The sequence below is a fragment of the Canis lupus genome, chromosome 26, assembly GCF_003254725.2.
Source record: "Canis lupus dingo isolate Sandy chromosome 26, ASM325472v2, whole genome shotgun sequence".
In the NCBI taxonomy this organism is placed as follows: Eukaryota; Metazoa; Chordata; class Mammalia; order Carnivora; family Canidae; genus Canis; species Canis lupus.
Window position 1 is genome coordinate 27,246,729 of NC_064268.1, and position 24,475 is coordinate 27,271,203.

A 24,475-nucleotide genomic window follows, 5' to 3' on the forward strand; every position below is an offset into this window, starting at 1 on the left:
GCCCATCCTATGAGGTGGGGAAGGTGCAGCACCACAGGAGTGTCCAAGGGGGGCCAGGGAAAAGTCCACAGCTGACCAGGAAGGCAGAGGCTGGGCAGGCCCCTCTGAGGGGCCAGGGACGGGAGTGAAGGCTCCAGCAAAGCTCCTCACACACCTGACAGGGCAGAAGGTGTCAGTCATCTGGGGAGCTAGATCCCAACTTCCCAGGGTTGGTGTCCTAGATCAGTCTATGTTTGCTCACCTACATGGTGCTGATAAGCTAAGAGTTCAGGAGCCATCCATCGGAGTCTCAAGTTTCAGCCCTCACTCTTCAGATGACTTGTCAGATCCCTACTTCCCCTCTGCAACAATGGAATCTCCATGAGAGGAAGATGGAGGGCTCCCTCTCCTGAACCCAGGATGGGTGAGTTGGTTTGTTCAGAGCACCAGGCCATACCTGCCAGAAAGGCAGAAGGACATAGTGTATAACAGGGAGGCAGCCCTGGGTGCCAGCTGTCTGAGAAGGAGTCATAGACTCAAACCCAAGCCCTCTGCTGCGGACAGGTGCACAGGGCCGCACCAAGAGTCTTCTCTGAGCCAGCTCTGAGTCTGAACAAGCAAAGCCATCCCCATCCATCCTCAGACACCAAGAGCCCACGGTGAGCCCTCGTGAGCTAGGGCCTCCTGCATGCCAGATACCAGGGACCCTGAGAACAAGAAGACATCTATCTGCCTCTGTGTTTTATAGAGCAGAGAGTCTCAGGTGCTGCAGATGAGCCAGGAGCCAGAGCAGAACATGCCCTGGGGTGGCTGGGTGGCTTGGATGGCAAAGTTATTTTGTGGGAGTCGGGACAGAGAAGGCTTCACAGAGTTGGGGTCACTGAGTCTGGGGCTTCAGGGGAAGGATTTTCCTAGATGGAGATGTCACACATCCTGTGCTCTGAGTAGAGCAGAAGCGCAGGACTGTTGGGAATGCACCTGTTGTGGCATAGCTGGAGGGTTGGCTGAAGTAGCCTGACCAGGTGCTGCAGGGACTAGGATGGGGGCCTGAAGGCACTGCCCAAGTGCTCCAGAACATCCTAGGCCAGGGGCTGGGACCAGCATCTGGGGGGCTAATCACCCAGATTCATCAAAGACCAGGGAAACTAGAGCCTTGCAATCATTAGGAATTCCTTCCTTCCATCTTTCCTTGCTCTCTCTCTCTCTCTCTCTCTTTTTTTTTTTTTTTGTAATATTTTCTTTATTTATTCATAAGATACAGATAGAGAAAAAGAGAGAGAGAGAGGCATACATAAGCTGGCACTCCGGGTATCTGTATGTGGTTTCCCAAACTCTGCTGGCCTGGATTGCTTGCCTCATGAGTGGAAAGTACACCATGGATGTACTTAATGCTACTGAATTGTCCACTTAAAAATTGTGAATTTTATGTTTCATATGTATATTGTCACCATTTTATTTTATTTTATTTATTTTTAAGATTTTATTTATTTACTCATGAAAGACAGAGAGAGAGAGAGAGAGAGAGCACCAGAGACACAGGCAGAGGGAGAAGCAGGCTCCATGCAGGGAGCCCAATGCAGGACTCGATCCCAGGACTGTGGGATCACACCCCAAGCCGAAGGCCAATGTGCTCAACTGCTGTGCCACCCAGGCATCCCTATCACCATTTCTTAAAGAGTATGTCCACAGGGTGCAAGGATAGACATGGAAGCCCAGACTCAACAACTTGCCCCCTTCATGAAATCCTCCCACTACCAGAGGGACAGTCGGCGCCTGTGCTGTGCAGCGTGATGGGGAACCTGCCTCTGAGAGCCTCCCGTAGCCACCCCCTGGACCCTCAGCGATCCCCAGTGACCAAATGCTCCCTCTGTGCCAATATGCATCGTAATGCCTGTTAATGATATCTGTGCTGTCTATCCTACACATACATGTCTTGACACGGAAATACCGCAGCAAATGAAATAGACAAAAGCCCTGTTCTTGGCGAGGCAGACATCAACCAAAATAAGAATAAGACTGTGGTCAGGCAGGAAGGAGACTGGGTTTGGGGAAGACGTGGTTTTCAGTCTGGTGGTTGAGGACAGCAGATACTGTTACAAAGGTACCGAGAGACCCAGCCTTTCATCACTGGGGATTATGTCGGGGCCATGCACGTTCCATCCACACAGCCGCTCCCTGAGCCGGGGCCTCCTATTGTTGGGGTGGGGGGATGCCTTCCTGGATGCCTGGGTGGCTGGGAATGGGAGCGCTCAGAGATGAATGAGACACAGCCCATGTTGCAGGTAAAGGAGCAAGGGGAGATACCCATGGTACCTCCTAATCCATCTTGGAGCAGATCCAAAGGGTCTCTTGTACCAGTAACATAAAGTGAATGACGATTGTTTCTACAAACATTTAAGGAAGATTTTAGGCTATAAAAGTTACGAACGTGCAAAACACGTGAGCAAATCCTTGTACAGATGCCCCAGGATTTGCTATACCTTTGTCACCATCAAGAAAATGTAGCCTTGAGATGCCCGAGTGGCTCAGCAGTTGGGCATCTGCCTTCAGCTCAGGGCGTGATCCTGCAGTGCCGGAATCAAGTTCCGCATCAGGCACCCTGCGGGGGGGAGGCCTGCTTCTCCCTCTGCCTGTGTCTCCGCCTTTCTCTGTCCCCCACGAATAAATAAATAAAAATCCAAAAAAAAAAAAAAAAGAAAGTGTAGCCTTGTGACCTGGGCCCTCCTTGCTCTGTTGTAGTCCACCTTGGGACCTTGTATCTTTTTTCTTCACCTGGCACACCATACAAGCCTCTACTTTAAGTATACAATTCAAAAAAAAAATTAAGTATACAATTCAATCATTCTTAGTAAATTTACAGTTGTATAACCCTCACCAACAATCCATTATTATTTTTTTTTTTTTAAGAATTTATTTACTGGGGATCCCTGGGTGGCTCAGCGGTTTGGCGCCTGCCTTTGGCCCAAGGCATGATCCTGGAGTCCCATGATCAATTCCCACATCAGGCTCCCTGCATGGAGCCTGCTTCTCCCTCTGCCTGTGTCTCTGCCCCCGCCCCTCTCTCTCGAATGAATAAATAAAATATTAAAAAAAAATTTATTTACTTATTCATGAGAGACACAGAGAGAGAGGCAGAGACACAGGCAGAGGGAGAAGCAGGCTTCATGCAGGGAGCCTCGTGGGACTTGATCCTGGAACTCCAGGATCATGCCCTGGGCCAAAGGCAGATGCTTAACTGCTGAACCACCCAGGTGTCCCCAACAATCCAATTTTAGAATAATTCCATCCCCTCCGTCGTTCCCATTTATAATTGCCTGCTGCTCTTACCCCCAGACCCAGGCTGATCTGCTTTCATGTCTATTTTTGCCCTTTCTGCGTATTTCATATAAACGGAATCATTCTATATTATGCGGTCTTTTGTGACAGGCTTCTTCCACTTAGTACATTTGTGAGGATCACCCACATCATAGCAAGTGTTGGTTATGGCTGAATCATATTCCATCATCTGTATTCATTTACCACGTTCTGTTTATCCGTTCACCAGTTGATGGACATTTGGGTTTCCAGCTCCAGGCTATTACGGTTAATGCTGCTGTGAACATGTGCACACAAGTCTTTGTGTGAACGGATGTTTTCATTCTTCCCGTGTGGAGACCTGGGGGTGGAATTGCTGTGTTGGACAGCCAAGTTTAGCTCTGTGAGGAACTGCCCTACTTTTCCAGATTGGCTGCAGTATTTTATATCCCCAGCGGCAGCGTCTGATGGCTCCTGTTTCTCCACGGCCTCACCGACACTTGTTACCATCTGTCTTTTTGATCATAGATGTCTTAGATAGTGCTCCTTTATCCATTTAAGTGATGCTGGAGCCTGGTAGGGATCAGAGAAGGGCAGCAAAGAATTAAAGATGTGGACGCTTGAGCTCAAGAGAACAGATTGCAGCAATAAGAGCAGAAAAGGGAAACCAGATTTCCCTCCTGGGGAGATTTCTCCAGGCTTCTCTCAGAAGACCCGTTCCAGGGAGTAGGTTACTGTGCACATATGTGATGCTCAGCGAGGAGCCCTGGGGAAGCCCTGCTGAACCATCTGGGCAGTGACAGTGGGCACAGAAGGAACAAGCATCGCCTTCTCTGGACAATTTAGTCTTGGGCCGAGGGCAGCACCCGGACCTCAGCAAAGCCACCCGGGCACATGGGGGCAATCATCCACCAGCCCCGATGCCCACCATTGTTCCCCCACCTCACCCAACCCTGGGGAGACAAGCTGGAAACCAGCCCTTCCTCCTGAGAACACTGGATATATATAAGTTGACCCCTTGCCCCCACAGTCCCCAGTCCCCATCTCCCATCCCCCAGCAACAGGCACATTCCTGGAGGAGACCTTGAGACCCTGCAGGGGCCCCCATGGGCGTCTGGAGCCCCATTTCCTGGTCCACTCCAGCTCAGTCATCTATTTTTCCAAATCCCAGTCCTGGCTTGTTTACTTCTCTGGTCCTTTAAATAGCCACATGAAAGCGCGTGCCAGCCTTGAATGTCGTTTGGGGCCGGACTGCACCGAGCCTCGGGCCTCATCATCATGTTATTCTTCGTGCAGCTTCCGCTCTGCTCGGCACACTCTGTTCTTTGGAGCCGAGCCAGCCCTGGGGCCGGCCTTTCCCACTGGAGCTGCCTGGAGTCCAGGGGGCTGCCTGAAGAGCCACCTGGTGGCCTTGTGGCCCAGGTCCGCACTCTGGAGGCCAGCTCTTGCCACAGCCTCTGGGGCCAGGTGGTGGTGGGACCAGACACTGGTGCTGGCGGCAGACAGTGGCACTGCACTGCCTCCACTGGGCTGGCGATGCTGGGGGGGAGGGGGCGGCCCAGTGTTCTCTGCTCTGAGTCCAGTCAAGACACTGGTGTCACTGGCTAGAGTGGTACAGGCTCGAGGGGGTGTCCCTAGAGCATGTCCAGCCATGAGGCCGCCTGGCCAGGCAGACACATGTTACTCAGTGTTTCCAAATGCGCCCACAGGAAACCAGCCACTTGAGAAGGAAGCTTGGCTTTTCTAGGCTTTAGAGAAAACTGACTTGTCGGAGTTCCGTAACCAATAGGAGTTCCCGTAACCAATAGGCGGCTGGTGGGGGATGGGGCTGTATTTTCCAAACATACACAAAAAAGGAGAATCCAGAGGTGATCGGAAACTTCGACCTTGGCGAGCCAGGCTGCAGGGGTGGGGCTTCCCGAGAAGTGCGGTCAAAAGGCAGTGGAGGCCCAGAGCTTGTCACACTCCTGTCCCAACGCACGCCTCTAGCCACATCGGTCTCTCGGAGCAGCAGGGCCCGGGATGCGAGAGACGCCGTCTGCCCCCACCGCCATGCAGGGCCTCCTACGGTACTTCCACCCCAGCCGGGTGGCCCCGAGCCGACTGGCCTCTGCCGAAAAGCACTGGTGTGCTCCGGGCACCGCCCTGTGGACCCACATCCGAAGCCTCGTATGCAAGGGCAAGGTGGGCAGTTGGGTGTGCCACAGGTTTCCCGGGTGGGCCCCGTCAGGGCGGGGTCCCTGCTGCTGGGATGTGCTGTTGTGTCGCTCTGCCTATGGGCTGCGGCTGCATTGAGGAGAGGGGCCGGGTGATGACTACTCCTGGGAGGGAGAGGGAAGGGGTTTCCTGCTGAAGCTGCTTCTGTGTCTCCATCTAAAGGAAACTCCCTGGCGGCGCAAAACTCTCCCTTTCCGTAGGTGCAGGAGGAACGGTGTCTGTCCCCTTCTTTCCTAGACAGCCAGAGCACCCCCCATCTCTTCCCGCCACACTGGTCTGGTTGAGAGAATGAGGCCCCAGCAGCACCCCCCTCTTGCCTCCCCTGGAAGAAGCTCTTCCCCCAGCTGGATGCCAGGGGTTCGCTCTGGTGGGAAAGCACCAGTTGGGAGGTTTCCTTTTCTGAGTGGTTTGTGACTGACTGGTCCCCATTCATAGGCCCTGCCCCTGAGCGCGAGGATCCCCATGGCCCAGGAGTATAGCTCCTGAGAACCTCCTGGAACAGATGAGGAATGAGAACCTGTGACCTACCCCCACAGCCCCAGGAGGGAGACACTTTGTTTTTCTGAACCATTCTGTCTGTTCGTTTCTCATCCTTGGGGATGTTAACCAGTAGGCCCTTGAAGGGGAAGCGAGTACCTGCGCTGAGCCTCTGTGCCAGAATGTGCAGGGAGAGAAGCTCAGGTTGCACACACCTGGCAGTTGGTGGCCTCTGGATCTTCTTTCCTCTCCTGCATGAGGCCCACGTGGCTGTTACCTCCTGGGTCTCTTGCAGTGGATAGATACCCCTCTGGGCCTGGAGCTCTGCTCATTCCCACTGTGTGTGTGCATGCATGCATCTGCATGCACAAGTTTGTGTGTGCAGAAATGACGAGGTGCGGACCCTGATTTCAAATAGTTTGCCTGGTTGCACACATGAACCATCGCCTGAAGCAAGTGATGAAATCACAAGGCCTTGCATGAGGAGTGCTAGGTTATATGGTGTCAGACAGCGGTTCCCTCAGCTGGCTTTATATCAGAATCACTTTGGGAGGTTTCTAGTTAAGTGAACCCCATGTCCCTCCCTGAGCTGCTGGTGCGACTCTGTGACTAGGACTCCAGGAGCTGTTTTTAAACAAGATCCTCCCAGTGCTTATTTGTCCAGCCCAGCCCACTGGTGTGGAATGTGTGCTCCCCACAACAGGGGAGAGGGCGCCCTCATAGATGGGGGGCACTTGGCCTGACCACTAAGGTCGGGGTCTCTGTCGGGTGAGATTAAGCAGCATTGGTCCCATCGGCTGGCACACAGACAGTGCTCTGTGGGGTGAAGCCAGAGGGGCTACAGAGGGCCCTCCAGCCCCCCTCACTGGCTGTGTGATTTGGAGCTGTGCTCTGGGTCCTTCTGGGCTGGCCTCTGGGCCACAGGACTGGCGTGGACTGGAGACCCCTCCTGCATGGGCTCCTACAACTAAACCACATAGCACACACAGGGAGAAAACTGTCCCAGACTCTTCTTTGGCATACCCTCTGAACGTTGCTATTGAAATTGGGTTTCCCAAACTATTTAAGATGGTTGGTGGAGGGTGAGCAAGATGGCTGCCAGCAAATGGGCGTCTGGGTGGCTCAGTCGGTTAAGCATCTGCCTTTGACTCAGGCAATAGAGTCCTGGGATAGAGCCCTGCATCTGCTCCCTGCTCAGCGGGGAGTCTGCTTCTCCCTCTTCCTCTGCCCCTCCCCCACCCATTTTCTCTCTCTCTCTCTCTCTCTCTCTCTCTCTCAATAAATAAAATTCTTAAAAAAAAAAAAAAAAAAAAGATTCCTGCCAACGTAGACTTGAGCTCCCAGCTGGAGGGACAGAGAGAGGAATGGGGTGCCGAGCCGTGAGCCTGGAACCTGTGAACCGTGAGCTCCCAGGTCTGGGAGCAGGAGGCCTCTCAGTTTCCAGGGGTTTTCTAGCAAGTTCTCTTTGGAGAACCTCTAGATAGAGGTGCCAGCAGAGGTCCAACTCTAATTCTGACATAGGTGTGGAGCAGTGATAGGCTTGGGCTGCTGCCCAGCCAGGTCTCTGCACAGACCCCAGGGCACCTGATAATCACGACTTCTTGCTTTCAGCTGGACCCCCAGGCCCTGCAGGACAGAGACTGGCAGCGGACTGTCATCGCCATGAATGGGGTATGTTGGCACCTACTTTCCCACTAGGTTAGGGTGGCCCCGATTCCCCCAAAAGCGGTCAGAAGGAGGCTGAGCCTGAACTAGTGTCTGAGGTGGGACATGGCTGAAGGAGGGAGAGACGCTACAAAGCAGAGTCACTACAAGCAGGCAAGAATCCATTTGGGGGCTGGAGTACGGTCACCAGCCAGGTGCTGGAAGTCCCTCCTGTAACAAGACAAGTAGAACCTCGACCCTGGGGTCTGCCTGTAGAAAGACCCCTCATTAGTTTTCAGTGTCGAGAAGGATTTAAACCTTTAAATAAATAAATAAATAAATAAATAAATAAATAAATAAATAAATAAATAAATAAATAAATAATAAACAAACAAACAAACTATTACATACCAGAAAAGGTGTGTAACATGAACAACACATTCTCATTTGCTAGATGATTCATGGATTTTTGTTATGTTATTTTCTATACTTTTGCGTTGCTATTAAGAAAGAGAAGCAGTGGGGGTTAGGGTCAGGAGCAGTGTCCTACAAGACCCAATCCTTGAATCACCCTGACCATTCCTGGTTCTTGCTGAGCTCAGCCAGCGACCTGCCCTGCCCTGGGATCTTAGCCCACTTGTTCAGGGAGGAGGAATGATTTGCCAAGCCCCCAGGGCCTCTGGGAACTCACACTGTGAGTCCCAGGAAGGTGAGAGGGCTGTGACCTGCCTCCCTTTGCAGATCGAAGTGAAGCTCTCAGTCAAGTTCACCAGCAGGGAGTTCAGCTTGAAGAGAATGCCTTCCCGAAAACAGACAGGCGTCTTCGGAGTCAAGATTGCCGTGGTCACCAAGTGAGTGGAGAGGGGCCAGGACTCATGCATCTCATCCCTGGGCACAGTGGGCACCCCCTCCCCCAGGTGTTTCTGAAGGAAAGAACAGGTGAGGGTCTCCCCTCTCTGTGCATGGTCCTCTGTGCACGGAGCCGCCCCCCAGGCTCACTGAGAAACCTGTCCCTGTCCCCTTAGGAGTGTCCTCGCCCCCTTCCCATGCTGGCGGGCTGCTAGCTCCCAAACAGCTGCTGGAACTGGGTGAGGTCTGGGTTTTCTTCCTTCAGAATTTGCCCCAGTCGGGCTTCCTGTGGAATAAAGGCAACTCCAGCCCCTCAGTCACAGGTCAGTTGCCAGGAGAAGTCTGTATGTTGATTTGAGAGCAGTTCTCAGGGACACAGGCAGCTTCCTCCCAGAATCCATTCACTTCCTCTGTTTGGAATCTGGCCGGGCCCCTGACCTCACCGGTCATCCAGCTGGAGCCCATGTCAGATGTTCCCCAGACACCTAATTGTGTCCGAACACCACTCTTCACCCCCAGCTGCACCCCAGCTGTCCCCACACCTCTCTGGATGGGTCTGGGCCTAGGCAGAGAAGATTGTGTCAGCAGTTACCCCAAATAAGTGCTGCTGATGGGGGGGTGGCTTGGGAGAGTGCTTTACTGGGCTTGTGAACCCAACTGCTAAACTAGGCTAACCCTCCAAATAGCACATCTCCTATTTTTGAAGTATTCCTACTCCGGGGTCCTATGTGGAGTACTGGAATTGTGCATTAAGACGTGAGCAAAAATTTAGAAGCACAGGATTCTGAGTGCTGTGGTTGGGCAGCCCTGTGGAGTCTCCATCCAGCAGATGTTGGGGGAATGCCACCACGTGCAGGGCTCACCTCTTGCTGAGGCCTGGAGAAGTCAGGATTCGCCTCTCATACAGCAAGTGGAGGGAAGGGCCAAGACTATGTCCGGGACTCTGTGTAGCCACCTGTCAGCCCAACGCCTGAGATCCTTTCTGACTTCCTATGGCTGCTGATTCCACTTAGAACAGCCTCCTGACCCTCTCCCAAATTATGCATATTTCACAGGGCATCCATCTACCTTAGACCCTAATGATGGTGGGGGGCAGGAGGCATCTGGGTGCCTCAGTCAGGCGTCTGACTTGGGCTCAGGTCACAATCTAGGGTCCTGGTATTGAGCTCTCATCAGACTCCCCATTCAGCAGGGAGTCTGCTCGTCCCTCTCCCTCTGCCCCCCCCCCCGCTTATGCCCCCTCACCTCACTGTCTCTCAAAGAAATAAATAAAATCTTTAAAAAGGAAAAAAAAAAAAAAAGGCCAATAAGATCTAAGCAATGGGAATCATGAGCTCTCCCAACAGAGGGAAAGCACACAGAAGGGACTGTGTGAGCCCAAACCTGGGGGCCTTCATCACCCCCATCCCTGGGTATCCAGGTGTGCAGACAGATGATGGGTGCAGCCCTGCTGTGGCCTGAGCCAGGGCTGCCAGGCACTGAAAGTACTTGCCCTCCCCTGCAGGAGGGAGAGATCCAAGGTGCCCTACATCGTGCGCCAGTGCGTGGAGGAGATTGAGCGCCGAGGCATGGAGGAAGTGGGCATCTACCGCGTGTCTGGAGTGGCCACGGACATCCAGGCTCTGAAGGCAGCCTTTGACGTCAGTGAGTGTTGGCCTGGGCAACACGGGGTTGGGGGTGTGGGCATGGTGACCATGTGCCTTCCGTGGCTTGTGCTGGGTATATGAGGCTCTGTACCTTTTCTTCACTTGTTTTATTTTTCAAATGAAAGTAAGTATTTTTCAAATGAAAGTAAGAGTATTTTTCAAATGAAAGTAAGAATGGTGGGAGGAGGTTCTGCAGAAGCCCGTTCTATCTGAATCATGCATGCATGGCTCTCGTAGAGTTGGACCGGAGGCTTCTGCAGAGCTGCCCCATCTCACACAGGGGTTTGGCCTGCTTTCACCGGGTGGAAAAGAGGTGCTGACCAAAGCCCAGGAGTCAGTGTAGTCTGACTGCGAAGAACTTCCTCAGTCCCCAGATGAAGACACTGAGACCCCAGAGGCTTCTCAGAGTGGAAGATGGCGGAGCCAGGCCTCTGTGCCTGCATACTCTACCCGCCCTGGCCTGTGACACGGAGGGCCAGTGGCCACCTGAGGCCAGAGGGAAGTCACTGGTTTAAATCTCTAGAATTGAACCAGTAATCCCAGTATCTTAATGTGATCAGAAGATGCCTACAGCCAGGTGGTTCCTACAGAGCATAGCCACCCAATCCCTGCCCAGGCAGTGTCCGTCCTCTGCTGGCCTCACAGCCCCTCGTGGTGGCTCTGCCGCCAGGCCAACCGTTGCCCAACAAGGGAGAGGTGGGCAGGACGCCTCCCCTGTCAGGACCCCTGGTGTGCTTTGAAGATGATCAGCTGCTTAAAGGAGGGACCCCGAAAGCCATCAGCCTGCTGTGGGCTCGCTTGGCTGAGGCCCGGAGAGTGGAACCCTATGTGGGATCCGCGAGTAGGCCGTGCTCCATCTCTGCACTCCTTGCAGATAACAAGGACGTGTCGGTGATGATGAGCGAGATGGACGTGAACGCCATTGCCGGCACGCTGAAGCTGTACTTCCGCGAACTACCAGAGCCTCTCTTCACCGACGAGTTCTACCCCAACTTCGCCGAGGGCATCGGTGAGCAGGGGAGATCCCCTCCCTGCCTGTCCCTGGTGCCCCAAGGTGGGCAAGGCGTGCCCTCTCCACCACAGTCCACGTTTCAGTCCAAACTGCAGGTGGTGGCGGGCCCCAAGAACCTAGCTGTCCTAGAAGGACAGGGGCCTCCCATTGTGCCCCCCACCCCAAGTATCCCAGGGGGGCACTGTACCATCATGGACGCACCAGGGTGCGGGCCCTACAGTCTCCTTCCTCCTCACTAGAGTGCCCGCCCTGCTCCTCTCACCATGGGTCCTGGTCCCATCAAGTGGGGCTGCAAGCCCAACCTGACCCTCTCAACAAGGAGGTGGTGTCCAAAGTGGGAGCGCTGGGGTACAGGGCACCTGCGGCTCCCACACACGGCCTCCAGGGCCATTCAGCAGAGGACCTGGTCCCCCCCACACCTCCAGGGTACACAGGGTGATGAGGGAGCTGCCAAGGCCCTGAAAACCTCTTCCTACATTCCATGCTTGGCTTCCTGTGCCTTGGGCTCTTCTGAGCCGGAGGTGGGAATGGCCAAGCCAGCTGGGAGGGCAGCTCTGCCCAGCCCCTCCTGTCCCTGGTCTCCGGGATGCCATTCTACCCTTGGAGATAACAGAAAAGGCACCCATCACAGGGTCCTCCCCGGGGGCCAGTGCCGTGTGGGTCAGGATGATGACAGGCCTGGGCTGTCCTGTGCCCTCTGATGGGCCCCAGGAAGGGCTTCCAGCTTGGCTGTGACCCTGACACTAGCACCTCTCCCACCCCATCCCCCATAGCTCTGTCAGACCCTGTCGCAAAGGAGAGCTGCATGCTTAATTTACTGCTGTCACTCCCAGAGGCCAACCTGCTGACCTTCCTCTTCCTTCTGGACCACCTGAAAAGGTAACCCCAACTCCTCCTCAGGGGCCCCGGGTTCTGGGACCCCAGGCAGCAAGGCCCACCAGCTCCTGCCACACTCCGAGGCTGCCAGGACCCTTTCCCCACTCCTGTCTGTAGTTACTCCTCTGCGGAGCAAGGTGCTTCAGCTGCGGCCAGTGGCTGGGCTTTCTCTCCCCAGCAGGTGGCCTCAGGTGCTGTTTGTCCTAGGCCCAGGAGAACCAGGGTGGGGTCTGCTTTCAGCACTGCCAGGGGCAGGATGTCTATGTTGGAGAGCCAGCCCCAGGCAGAAAGGGGAGCACTCCCTATGATCCCTGAGCACTCACTCCCACCCTGAAGGCCATGTCGCAATGGTACCCCTTGCTTTGGCCCTGTGCAGGGTGGCAGAAAAGGAGACAGTGAACAAGATGTCCCTGCACAACCTTGCCACAGTCTTCGGCCCCACACTGCTCCGGCCATCAGAGAAGGAGAGCAAGCTCCCTGCCAACCCCAGCCAGCCCATATCCATGACCGACAGCTGGTCCCTGGAAGTCATGTCCCAGGTATGAGGAGACAGGCTCCAGCTCGAGCCACCTGACGTCACAGAAGTGGCCTCCACCTGGCCCACGGGGGTCCTACCAGTCATTCCCACCTGAGCTGTACGGGGGCGAGGCCCGAGGTGCAGAAAGAAGGACTTACCAGAGGCCATGTGGCTGGGAGGGGATGGGAGGACCCAGTCCACTGCCCATCCTTCTGTTCCTTATCCGGGCTTCTCAAGGCTGGCGTGGTGTTCCCTCAGGGACACTCAGATCTCTTGCCAGGAGGGGCTCGTTGTCACCAGCACACTCTGGGGCTGTGAGCACCCCTCTGAGCCGCTTTCTTCTTTCCTCCTCCCTGCTGTGCCCTGGCAGGTCCAGGTGCTGCTGTACTTCCTGCAGCTGGAGGCCATCCCTGCCCCAGACAGCAAGAGACAGAGCATCCTATTCTCCACTGAAGTCTAAAGGCCCAGTTCGGTCTCCGAGAGGCCGGCAGAGGGCCTGGAAACCTCCTGGCAACACGGGCTATCCACAGAGCGGGAACCGAATCTTCTTGAGGAGTAATTGGGCCACCTCGCCCCCAAGGGCTGGACCACCTGCCTAGAGACAACTACCCTACCCGGAAGGCTGAGTGGCCTTAGGGCCTGTGGGTCTGTGAGCTCCCGCCGGGCCTCAGACTCCGGTTTTCCATGCGGCCACAAGAGGGCGCCCCAAGCCAGCAGGCCTCGGCGCGCGGGCCTGGCCGTGGGACCAGGCGAAGGGAGTGGTTTCTGCGAACTTAATTTATCAGAGTTTTAAAGATTTCTACTGGATCACTCATCAAGATGCACCCTCTCCGGGGAGAAGGGAACGTGACCAGAGTCCCTCACTATCGTGTCTTGAATAAACACCGATGCTGCTTCGTACCGTGGGGGCCACAGCCCTGTCCCTGTACGGGTGGGGGCTTTTCAGTTTCCCTGACTTAGAAATTTGACTCTGTTTGTGTAACAGAGTTCGAAAAGCTAAGTCAACACTGTGTAGCGTTTGACCCCTTTCGCCTCCTTTCTTCTCTTTCTTTCCAGAAGGAGCTCTGTCCAGAAATGGGTCTTCCTGTTCTGTCCTGTTGCTTTGTCTTGCCGTTCATGTGCCCCTTGGAAGGCAGCTCCCCATGGAGCCGTGTAACGTCTGTCTGTCTGTCTTTCTGTCCAGGATCGACACCAGGGGGAGGGAGGCTCAGGCTGCGCACTTTATGGCTTCTCCAGGGATAGTGACCCTGTCCACTGCCTGCTGGGCACAAGCTCTCCTCTTCAGCTTAAAAAGGCCTCAATCTCTCTGGCTTCCTCCAGCCCATCGCCCCCTCTGCCCACACCCTCCCTTCCCCTGATCGTCCCCCCCACACAGATCACTTCATGCTCTCGCTCTCTGCTGAACAAGCTCAGTAACTTTTGTAAAAGTCTCCTCTTGGCAGCGACAGCTTGCTGACAGCTTGTTTTAAACTTTGATCCGAATAGCCTTTTGATACTTGAATATTTTTAAGTTTTCTACATAGTTTCTAATTTTTTTCCTAACAGATTCAGATACCTAATACGATATCAGAATGTACGCCATGGACAATCTGTGTCCCAGCGGCATTTTGTCTCCCTCCACAGGCCGGCTCTGTTTTTGTCAGGGGTGGGTTCTGAAGTCTCCTGAGCATGTGGGAGGGTTAGGAGCAGGGGGCCGCTGTTCTACTGGCCAGCCTCCTGTCCCAAAGCAGGTGGAAGGACACACACCCACTGCCCACCCTCCCCCTTCTCCAAACACCAGTATGGAAGGGAAGCCCAGACATTCCTGGTAACCCTCCTGACCATCCGGCTTAGAGAAAGGAGAACGAGGGAGGCCACTAAGTATTTGGAAGAAACAAATCTATGAACAGTTGCTCTTTTTTTTTTTTTTTTTTTTTTGAGAGAGAGAGAGAGGGGGGTGGATAGGATGGGGAAAAAAGAAATTGTGAGAAGCCAAGTTTCCATGATAGTCTTGAAAGAAGAGAGGATCTAGTGGACCGGAGGAGGGAAGTGATGGTGTGACTCAGGAAAAGGTGTTTGCTTGTCACGTGATTACACCAGTAACCGGTGGCAATGTCCCATGGTCCTTCCCATGTCCTGGGTGGCAGGGGTGAGGGTGGGAGGGTTCGCCTCACAAGGCAGCTCCCACCTGAACTTGCAGCACATGCTGGGGGGGCATGTGCCCCCCAACCTCCCCTCTGCTCGTGGACCTACGGAAGCAGGGGGCTGGGGGATACAGCAGAAAACAGTCTCTTGAAGGTTTTATGTCCTCATATTTATTTCTTTGTACTTTTTTCTTGTGAGGAGAGCAGACCCACCACTTTCAAGTAGTGCTGCTCTCCTAGGGGGTTAGGGTAGGGAGCAGGGTCCTGTGCCCTCTTCACATTTCTGAATTCACGGGGTTTCTCAGGCCTCTAGCTCCGGGCTGCCCCTGGCCTGGCTCCCCATCCATCTGAGCAACCCTCCAGCCCCGCAAGGGGAACACATTCGGCTTAGAAAATCTAAACCCAGCCCTCGTTTCTGTTCCCTTGGTGTCATGATTTGCATCTGTCGCATTGAAACTGGAAAGCAATATATCAATGTCTGTGCCAATTTTCGTTCCGTTCCCCATCTCCTCCCCCTTTTATTTTTTATTTATATAGAATGTGTGCTGTTTAATGACAGAATGACCACTCTTTCCTCGTGTAGCTGTAAAAGCGCTCCTTCGCTGGGCCACAGTGGCGGCAATCGCTTTGGATCCTTGGCCGCCTGTGTCGTCCCATCTCACACTCGGGCCTGTGGGTTGGTGAAGCCAGCACAGGGCGCGTAAAGGCCTAGAGCCCAGACGTGACTTTCCACAAGGCTCGGCTGCTGGACTCTGCCGGAAGAAGTGATGCTTTCCTGCCCCGGCTGGCACCCCGAGTCTGGAGCAGCCGCTCTGCTGCCCTCAGCAGCGGGGGGCTCAGCTCCACTAGTCTCAGCAGCTGCATTTCTGCTTTGGGCTCAGCCATCCAGACACCACCGTGGGGGAAAAGGACTGCTGACACTTTCATTAAAGTTATCTGAGACTACTTGTGTAGGTGGTGATTGCTCCATTCAGAAGAAAAACCACGATCAGAGCCTCTGGGAGGGGGATGAGGGTGGGCAGCAGAGCCAAAAGAACCAGGTGACATAGTGGGCCTGGGTGTCCCAGAGGCCACCTCAGAGCGCAGTGCACACTGGCGTGAAGCCAGGCCCTGTGGGGTTCACAGGCAGGCACAGCAGGTAATGTCGGGACAGGAAGCTGCAACAGTCTCTGCCGCCCTCCGGCCTAGGGCAGTGGGGGTACTGGCCATGTCAAGCCCAAGGGCAGGGAGGACTCCAGCCACACACAGCCCGGCCCTATACCAGCCCATTGGCCTCTGTGGTTTCCGCTGGCACCGGGGTTTGGTGGTACACGGGTCACCCTTAGCTGCCACCAGCCTCGCCCTCAGAAAAAGCCTGTCCAGCTTACAGGGAAGTGGTGCCCAGGGTGGAGACAGGTGTGGGACCTGGGTGCAGCTTGGGAGGAGCTGGGACTAAGGCTCGCCCAGTAGACTGCAGGTGGCCAGTGAGGGTCCTCCTCAGGCCCCCGGGGAGGAGGGTCTCCTGGTCAGCTCCTGGGCGGACGGGTGGGGAGCAGTGTGGTGTGTGGTCAACTGCCCGGACGGATTCTCCCTCCCGCTGACCCCCAACGCTGCTGCCTGTGGAGCATCACCGTGGCCATTTCCCCAAGCAGAGCACGGAGCTGCCCTGGGGAGACGCAGGGCTGGATGGCAGCAGCCCTGAGCCCAGTGCAGCCTTTTGCTGGCCTCTGGTGACCTGGAGGAGGTCACACCAGGAGTGTAACAGGGTGCTCTAGGGATGAATCTCCACCCTCAGAGTCTCCAAAGGCCTTTCCCCCAGCACCTGTCCTGCAACACCCCCCCAGTGGACTCCCCACAGCACCACCTGTCACAGCATCCTCTCCCACAGGTGTGTAAGGTGTGTGTGTCTTGCCTACATTGGAAAAGCTTCACATACACCTTGCCACCTCTCCACTCTGACATCTGCTGATGAGGAACAGGCTGCTGCTGGCCCTTCTCTGAGGATTTGACCCCTAAAAGGCTACTGTTAGTTCTCTCTAGTTCCACAGTCCTGGTCCTGTTTGAAAACCATAAAAAACACAATACTAATAATGAAAAAAAATTGTAACCCCTACTGTATCGCTCTTAACTAGGATTTGATATTTTAGTCTTTTGAGTTGACTGCACCCAAATTCCTAAGAACAGGCACCACGTCCAGCAGAGCCCAGGCCTGTGATCCTGAATCTGAGATCTCCCACCTCAAAGGGCCCTCAGAGGCCTCTTGGTCCAATCCCTTTACTTGATAGATGGGGAAACTGAGGCACGTGAAGCCCTACCCCCACCCCTGCACCCTGGTATCCCAGAGCTGGTTGATGAGCTGAGGCTAGGACCTCTGTGTCCTGCTGACACCCCCTCCCCCCGAGCTCACTCCCTTTCTGCAGGACGGGACAGGGCGAGACCTTGACCACCAGCCTTGGCCTAGATGTGTAAGTCCCCATGTGGGCACACGGGCTGAGGCCTTCAAGTGTCCCACACATGCACCCTCTGAGTAAATAAAAGGGGGGCAGGATTGAGTATAGAAATCTCAGAAAAACTTGCATACCTGCCCCCCCAAAAGAATGCCTCAATTGCCTTAAAAGGAAGTCTTTCCATGGACTAATGACGGGCAGTCACAAATAACTCTGGAAAGATAAACAGGAAAAGTGAGGGGGTGACAAGCAGACCCAGCTCTTGAAGAGGCCCAAACGGCCTCCTGGAGCAGCTGCCACGGGTCAGCAAGCAGCATCAGGGCCAAGGGTCACCCCTGGATTGGGAGGGGCGTGTTGGAACTCGGTGTAACTGGGGTAGAGGAGGCCAGTGGGTCAGCTGCCAGCCAGAGCCCTGTGTCTGTCACCCCAGTACTTGCAGCCCAGAAAGGCCAGCCAGGACCATGGCAAGCAGGCACCCATGGATGGTTTCCAGGAAGACAGGGCTCCATCACCCCTCTCAGACGTGTCCAGATTGGAAAGGAAACCAGCTGCACTGAGCGCCCTTGGCCACGCGTCCTGAGCAAGGCCTTCTTGGGGCCTCTCAAACCAGTTCCCGCTAGAACGGTGAGGCTCAGTCCAGGCACCGACTATTCCACTCCCCTTGGGTGGGGGGAACTGATCAGCACCTGACCAGAAACTCTGCCTTAGGGTTTTCAGTCACTTTGCTGAAACCTGAGCCTGGCAGCTGGGGATGTGTAAGTTGGGATGGGATTCTGGACAAAGAGGGGGCCTTAGGAATGAGGCCTGACCAAGTCTGGAACCTAAACAAGTTTGGGTCCCCCATAGCTGCTGACTGAGTAGCCACAGAAGTGGAGGTGCCAGGAGGGTGGCCACCCCGACCCAGGAACTCCCTGGGGGTGAAGGGCTTGAGTGACCGCAGACACGTGGACCTCTCAAACCCATGGCGTGACCCCAGGGGCCAGCAGGGGAAGTTCTAGACCTAACCAGAAAGAAGCAGACGCTGCAGATGCTCACTTAAGTATGGCTGTAATTTAAATGACGTGATGGGCTGGTGTGGACGGACCCCTCAGGATTTGCTGTCTTGGCTCTGACCTGTGGCTGCCTGGTGCCCCAGTCAGCCCCTGCTCCCAGCTCCAGGGAAAATGTGCTAGAAGGAGAGAAAGAGAGGGAATGGCCACTGTCTCTTCTATTTTTCTGAACACAGTGTTTACAATGTTTACAATGTTGGGGAGGGGCGATCAGAAGTTATTTGGAACAAGCTAAGGCATCCGTGACCTTTGTTTGTGTTCCCCATTAGGTAAACACTCCTGGGCTGTTCCCAACTGGGGCCCTTTCACCTTGGTGATGGCCAGGAAGCAGCTCCCAGCGCTCCCAGGGGTGATGACTTCGGGCCTGGTCTCAGGCCTCTGAGTTCCGGCCCCCCCAGACCGCCTCGTGCCCTCCTGCTTCCTGCCGATGCTGGGCTGGGGTGCCAGCCTGCCGCAAATCCCTCTCCTGCCCAGCTGGCGCTACCCACACCCTCCCCACCCTCTTCATGGCTGACCTGAAGCTTTCCACTACACCATGGCTGCTGTGAACTGGGTTGTGTTCCCCCCAAAATCCATATGTAGGAAGCCCTAACCCCCAATGTGACTTTATTTAGAGACAGAAGCCTTTAGGGAGGTACTTAGGGTTAAATGGAGATCCTAATCTGATAGCACTGGTGTCCTTATGAGAAGAGGAAGAGACACAAGAGATGGATCTCTCACTCCCCACACACATGCTCACAGAGGAAAGGCCATATGAGGACACAGTAAACAGGTGGTCAGGAGGAGAAACCACAGAAGTCCCTTCCCCCCCGTGGTGTATTGTTACACAGCCTAAGCTGACTAATACAATGACCTTTGGCCTTAGCCCCTTTGGACTCCTGGATGAGGAACCAAGCCTGGAGCCCAAGTCCAGCCACGCTGCTCCATGGGGGGTCCAGAGTGACCACCCAGAGGGAAGGGGTTGTCACCACCCTTGTCTAGACCACATCAATAAACCTCACAGACACATTTTGTGGCCTCCTCTCCTACTTACAGCCGATGCCAATTTCTTCTAATTCAGAGTCGCCCCGTGGCTCCAGTGGGTGACTTAGCCATAGGCACTGTCTGGGTATGGCCTGTACAGGGTCATCCCAGGCTGAGACCCACGTACTTGCTGGCTTTGCCGTGAAGGTCCCCAGACAATGGTGATCTTTAGGGGCCCAGAGCCCCCAAGCAGCCTCTCCCTACCCATCAGCTACTGAGTCTCAAGTAGCCTCAAGGTCTCCCCCCGCCCCAGAGTTCTCAGGTCCTAACTCAGGATTGACTTGTGTGCCTCCTGGGCCAAGTGGGTGGGGGAGAAATTGTAGCACCTGAGAGGTTGGCCAAGGGTGACCCCAAAATGCGGCAGAGGCAGCAAATTGTGCTTCCCCCTCAGGATCTGTCTACCTGGAACCTCATAATGCAAAACCCTTTGGTATAAGGGTCATTGCAGGTATCATTGAGCTAAGGATCTCAAAACGAGATCCTCAAAGAATAGGGTGTGCCCTAAAACCAATGCCAATGTCCTTGTAAGACACGGAAGAGGAGACACTGACACTTAGAGGGGTAACCTCCATAGGAAGATGAAGGCCGAGTTTGGCATGATGCGTCTGTGAGCTGAGGGTTTTTGGCAGCCAGGAGCCAGGAAAGAGGCACGGAACAGACTGTCCCTCCAAGAATTCAGAAAGAACCACCCCTGCTGCGACCTGGATGTGAGATGTCAGCCTCCAGAACTGTGAGGGAACCCATTTTGGTTGTTGGAAGGCCCCCCAGTCAGTGGTCACGTGCTATGGCAGCCATAGGAAACTAATAGAGTCGCCCTACTAGTAAGTCCAACAGGTGGCCAGATCCCGGCTTTGCCACTTCCTCTCCTGTTCCCACCTCCAGATACATTCCCTCTCAGAGCAGACATGGAATGTCCCTCCTGTGTCCTGGGACCAGAGGTCCAAAGGCTGGGGTGGGGGCCTCGGAGACAGACACGGGGATCATCTCCCAAACACCACAGCTCAGCCTGGTGGCTTTGGCCACTGTCCTCTGGCCCCTCCCCTGCCACCAGCCCTGCCCACAAAAGACCCCAAGAAAGTGGAGAACACCCTCCCGGCCTGTCCCCTCAGGCACGTGGCCCATAGACCCCCTGTGCCTGACCTCTGCAAATGTGTCCCTCCTCTGCCAGAATCCTGTAGAGGCTGCTTTGGGGCAACACACTTGAGCAATGGGAACCCAAGTGAGGCAAAAGGCCCCTTGATTGACCAACGGGCCTCTTACAACCAGGCACACAAGGGAAAATCCCATTTTCATTTCCATGCCTCCTCACTCCACCCTATAACTACAGGCCCCCCCACCCCCGCCCGTTGCATCTCATGGCAGACAATCTCTCCTTTGCCATCCTGTTTGCTGCTCCCCTGCAATGTGTTTAATAAAATTCTGTCTCCTTTGTCCTCCCTTGGCTGGATTCCTTCACCACACATACTGCCAGCTTCTACCCCATCGGGATACCCCACAAATCCCAACCAACCCTGCTGCCTCATAAACACAGTCAGCTGGGTTCTAGCTCCCAGAAAGCAGGAGATAAATAAGAAACAGCCCTTTCTCAACCCTTCCATCCCTCTCGTTACACTCCCTCCCCATCAAGCTCCCAGGAAGGGCCACCTGCCCTGGCAGTCTTGCCCCTTAATGCCCACACCCTTTATGTTCAGGTCAGCCTTGCTCTGGCTGCAAACCCACAGATGTTCCCTGCCCTGACCCCCTCTGACATGACTGACTACCTGTCCCTCCTGCTGGTCCCCTCCTCCCCTGGCTTCTGTGACAGGCGTGGCCTGCTGACCAGTTTGAAATTAATTCCCCAGGGCAGGTTTATGTTTTCTCAAGGGGCGTGTCTTTCTTTCCTCTAGATCTTTCTAGAATTTCTCTGAACTGCCTTCAGGTTTTGCTTGGGGTTCAAAACAGGATAATGATGTACTGTTATGCCCCCCCCCCCCATCTCTCTTTTTTGAATATTTTATTTACGAGGTGCCTGGGTGGCTCAGTTGGTTAAACATCTGCCTTCGGCTCAGGTCATGATTCCAGGGTCTTGGGATCAAGCCCCATGTCGGGCTCCCTGCTCAGCGGGAAGTCAGCTTCTCCCTTTGCCCCTCTCTGCTGCTTGTGAGCTCTCTTTCTCAAATAAATAAATAAAATCTTTTTTTAAAAAAATAAATAAATTTAAAGTTAAATCTTCTTAAAATTTAATTTAAAATTTTTATTTAAAAAATAAAATAGGGATCCCTGGGTGGCGCAGCGGTTTGGCGCCTGCCTTTGGCCCAGGGCGCGATCCCGGATACCCGGGATCCCATGTCGGGTTCCCGGTACATGGAGCCTGCTTCTCCCTCTGCCTGTGTCTCTGCCTCCTCTCTCTCTCTCTGTGACTATCATAAATAAATAAAAATTAAAAATAAATAAATAAATAAATAAATAAATAAATAAATAAATAAATAAAAAAAATAAAATTTTTATTTAAGACACAGAGACAGAGAATGATTGGGAGGGGCAGAGGGGGAAGGAGATGGAGAGAATCTCTAGCGGACTCCATGCTGAGTGTGGAGCCCCACTCAGGGTTCGAGCCCATGCCCCTGAGATCGTGACCTGAGCTGAACCCACAAGTCAGATGCTTAACCAACTAAGCCACCCAGGTGCCCTTACGTTCTTCTCTTTTTACCCATTTGGTTAAAATTTCCCCACAGTGAAATCTACCCTCAAAGGGAGAATTATTCCAAAAGAGTGTCAAGTCCTGGACAGGGCTCTCAGAGATGCAGGCATTCGAAGCCTTGCGTTGTGTGCAGAATTCCCAAGAGGCTCCTTTGCAAGGGGTACGGTGACACCAGCTGGGGATGCAGAATGCAGACCCAGGATCTAGAAGCCAAGACTTGTTGTGCCTCTTGGGCAACTAATTTCTCCCCCTGAGCCTCACTTTCCTCACCTGGGAAATAAGGCCTGGGTTAGACACCGACCCTGGGAAGTGCCAGACACAGGCCAATTAATATTATTTAAACCTCAGGTACTTGGCATTGCTGTCTCTCCAGCTCATCCCTGCTGTCTCCGTGTCCCCACCATGACGTGTGTTTGTTTTCCAGAGGTCCCCAATCTGGGTGGAGTTATATCAGGAAGCTGGACAGGGTTATTGCTTTCTGTGGATGGTGACTTGGACACTGAGAGACGACAAGAGGAACCATGTCCTGGGCCCTCATCATATGCCAGGCCCTGCCCTTGGGATGTTTATAGCCTCCAGATGGGCAGATGCTAAGCGCATCATTACTGTTTATTAGCCATGTGGTTTCTGTGTGCCAAAGACTTTAAAGAGAAGTGTAGTGTCAGGGGGACAGAGAATAGGGTGGAACCCTGTTATTTAGTCCCCCTGCACCCCAACCGGTATGGGAGTATTGCCATTGTTCACAGAAGAACTGGAGGCACAGAGAGGTTGAGGAATAGGCTTGAGGTCACATAGCTAGAGACTGTTTGAGCTCTAGTCTGGGGACCCAAAGAGCTGCTGGCACATGAGAAGCAGAGGCTCAGTGTTTCCTTGTTACTGGCCTCAGTTTCCCTGACCATGTTGTAAGAGGGTCTGATTATATCTGATCTCTGTAGGCCATAAAGGAGGTGGATGTCTTGTCCACAGTAGGTTCCCTTACTCTATCTCTTCCGGGTCACCTATAGGCCAGCTGGGCATCCCAAGGTGCTTCTGGGGTTTCAGGCTGTGGTCGCTGGTTCATGGGTCCCTCCCGGAGCGAGCAGCATGGCTGCGGAAGGCAACAGCCCATCTCTGCTTGCAGACACATCATTGCTCAGTTGACAGTTGTATACTTCCTGGGACCCAGAGCTCCCCTGGCTCTGAGGGAGGCATGTCAAGAATCCTAAGCTCCATGTCCTGGCACTCGAAGCTTATGGCTTGCTAACTGTTGGAAACAGTTGTTTTCCTATTAAAACTTGGCCTCTGGCCCCTGCCATTTGACTCCTCCAGCTGTGGTCCAGATGAAGCAGCTGGGCTTGAGTGGGGCAGCCAGTGATTGGAGTGGGCATCAGGGTGAGTGGGAGTGAGTGGATGAGGGGGTCAGAGGGAAACCAGCAGCACTGAGCTCAAAGGCGTTCCAGGCTATGGGCCAGCAGGGCCTGACCAGAGGGGCACTCTCAGCCCATGAATGGATCATCACAGTGTCCCAAACCCTGCCATTTGGTGGCCATGGCCAAGTAGAGGTTGGGCCTCCCACACAGATAGATGACCTGCATAGGCAGTCAGCCTATGCTACCTTAGGTCCTTTCTTGCTCCAGGCCAGCAGCTGCCCCAGGTGCCTCCTCTTTCCACCCCTTCAGTTCTGGGGAGCCAAGGAGGATGGGCCAGGACAAAAGATAAAGTATGGACGAGGCTGATGGGACCACTCTGATGCCAGCACTGAGGCCCAGCCATAGGCTGGCATGAAGTCCAGATGGTTCTGTGTGCCCCACGCTCAAGTCTGTCTCCTCCCCTTGGCCCTGTCACTAGCTCAGACCTCCCAGACCCCCCAACTTCTGGGACCATGAGTAGGTTCCCTGACTGTGAGGGTCCCCCTCCATATCGTGTTCATGCACGAAGCCAGTCCTCCAAAGAAAATCTTACAGCACGTCACTTCCCTGGCTAGTCCCTGTCTACACCACTGAACCCAAGTTTCATGGCCTGGTGGGGGAGACTCTCCCTGTTATTCCCCCTCCCCCTTACCCCTGTATGTACAGCCATGCTCCCTGCTGCCCTGCTCCTTCCAGCTTTGCTCTAGAGGATGCTCTGTTTGCCTTCAGTTCCTTGCTCTTTCTCTTGCTGTCCACTGTCCTGGATGTGCCCTCTCTTTATGGAAACGCTGCTGAAATACCACCTCCTCTGAGAATCCTGCTGATTCCTCCAGGACACCTTAGCAACAGTGCACCTGATTTAGGATCAGTTCACACTGCTGCCTTGGCCAGAGAGGACCCAGAGGCTGGGGACCTGGTCAAAGTCATCTCTGCCCCAGCCCCAGCCCCAGCCCTAGGCACAGGGTCTAATTCCACAGGCCTGGTGGCTTCTCAGGAAATGTCAGCAGCCTCCTGCTTGATCAAAAACAGCTTTTCTGCTTTGGAATTTCAATGTGGGAACCTCTAGTTCAGTAGTTTTGGTTCATTCAAAGTACTTTGCTGTGTGCAGGAGTGTTTGTAGGAACTTTGTTTCTAGTGTTTGAGGATAAGTTTTTTTTAAAAAGTAAAATCAGGGTGCCCTAGGTGGCTCAGTTGGTTAAGTAAATTTAAGTACCTGCCTTTGGCTCAGGGTCCTGGGATGGAGCCCTATATCCCTGCTCATCAGGGAGTCTGCTT

At 54.1% G+C, this 24,475-nt stretch overlaps 1 protein-coding gene across 1 annotated transcript in view; it reads left to right on the plus strand.

Moving 5' to 3' along the window:
* BCR (BCR activator of RhoGEF and GTPase) overlaps positions 1-15,579 on the plus strand; it is a 124,816-nt gene extending 109,237 nt beyond the window's left edge. Inside the window, exons 17-23 of the mRNA XM_025474691.3 lie at positions 7,579-7,638; positions 8,353-8,462; positions 9,965-10,104; positions 10,981-11,115; positions 11,892-11,997; positions 12,371-12,533; positions 12,882-15,579. Of these exons, the coding sequence (XP_025330476.1) occupies positions 7,579-7,638; positions 8,353-8,462; positions 9,965-10,104; positions 10,981-11,115; positions 11,892-11,997; positions 12,371-12,533; positions 12,882-12,971 (804 nt within the window). The 3' untranslated portion in view covers positions 12,972-15,579. The remainder of the gene's footprint in view (positions 1-7,578; positions 7,639-8,352; positions 8,463-9,964; positions 10,105-10,980; positions 11,116-11,891; positions 11,998-12,370; positions 12,534-12,881) is intronic.
* Positions 15,580-24,475: the final 8,896 nt, after the last annotated feature.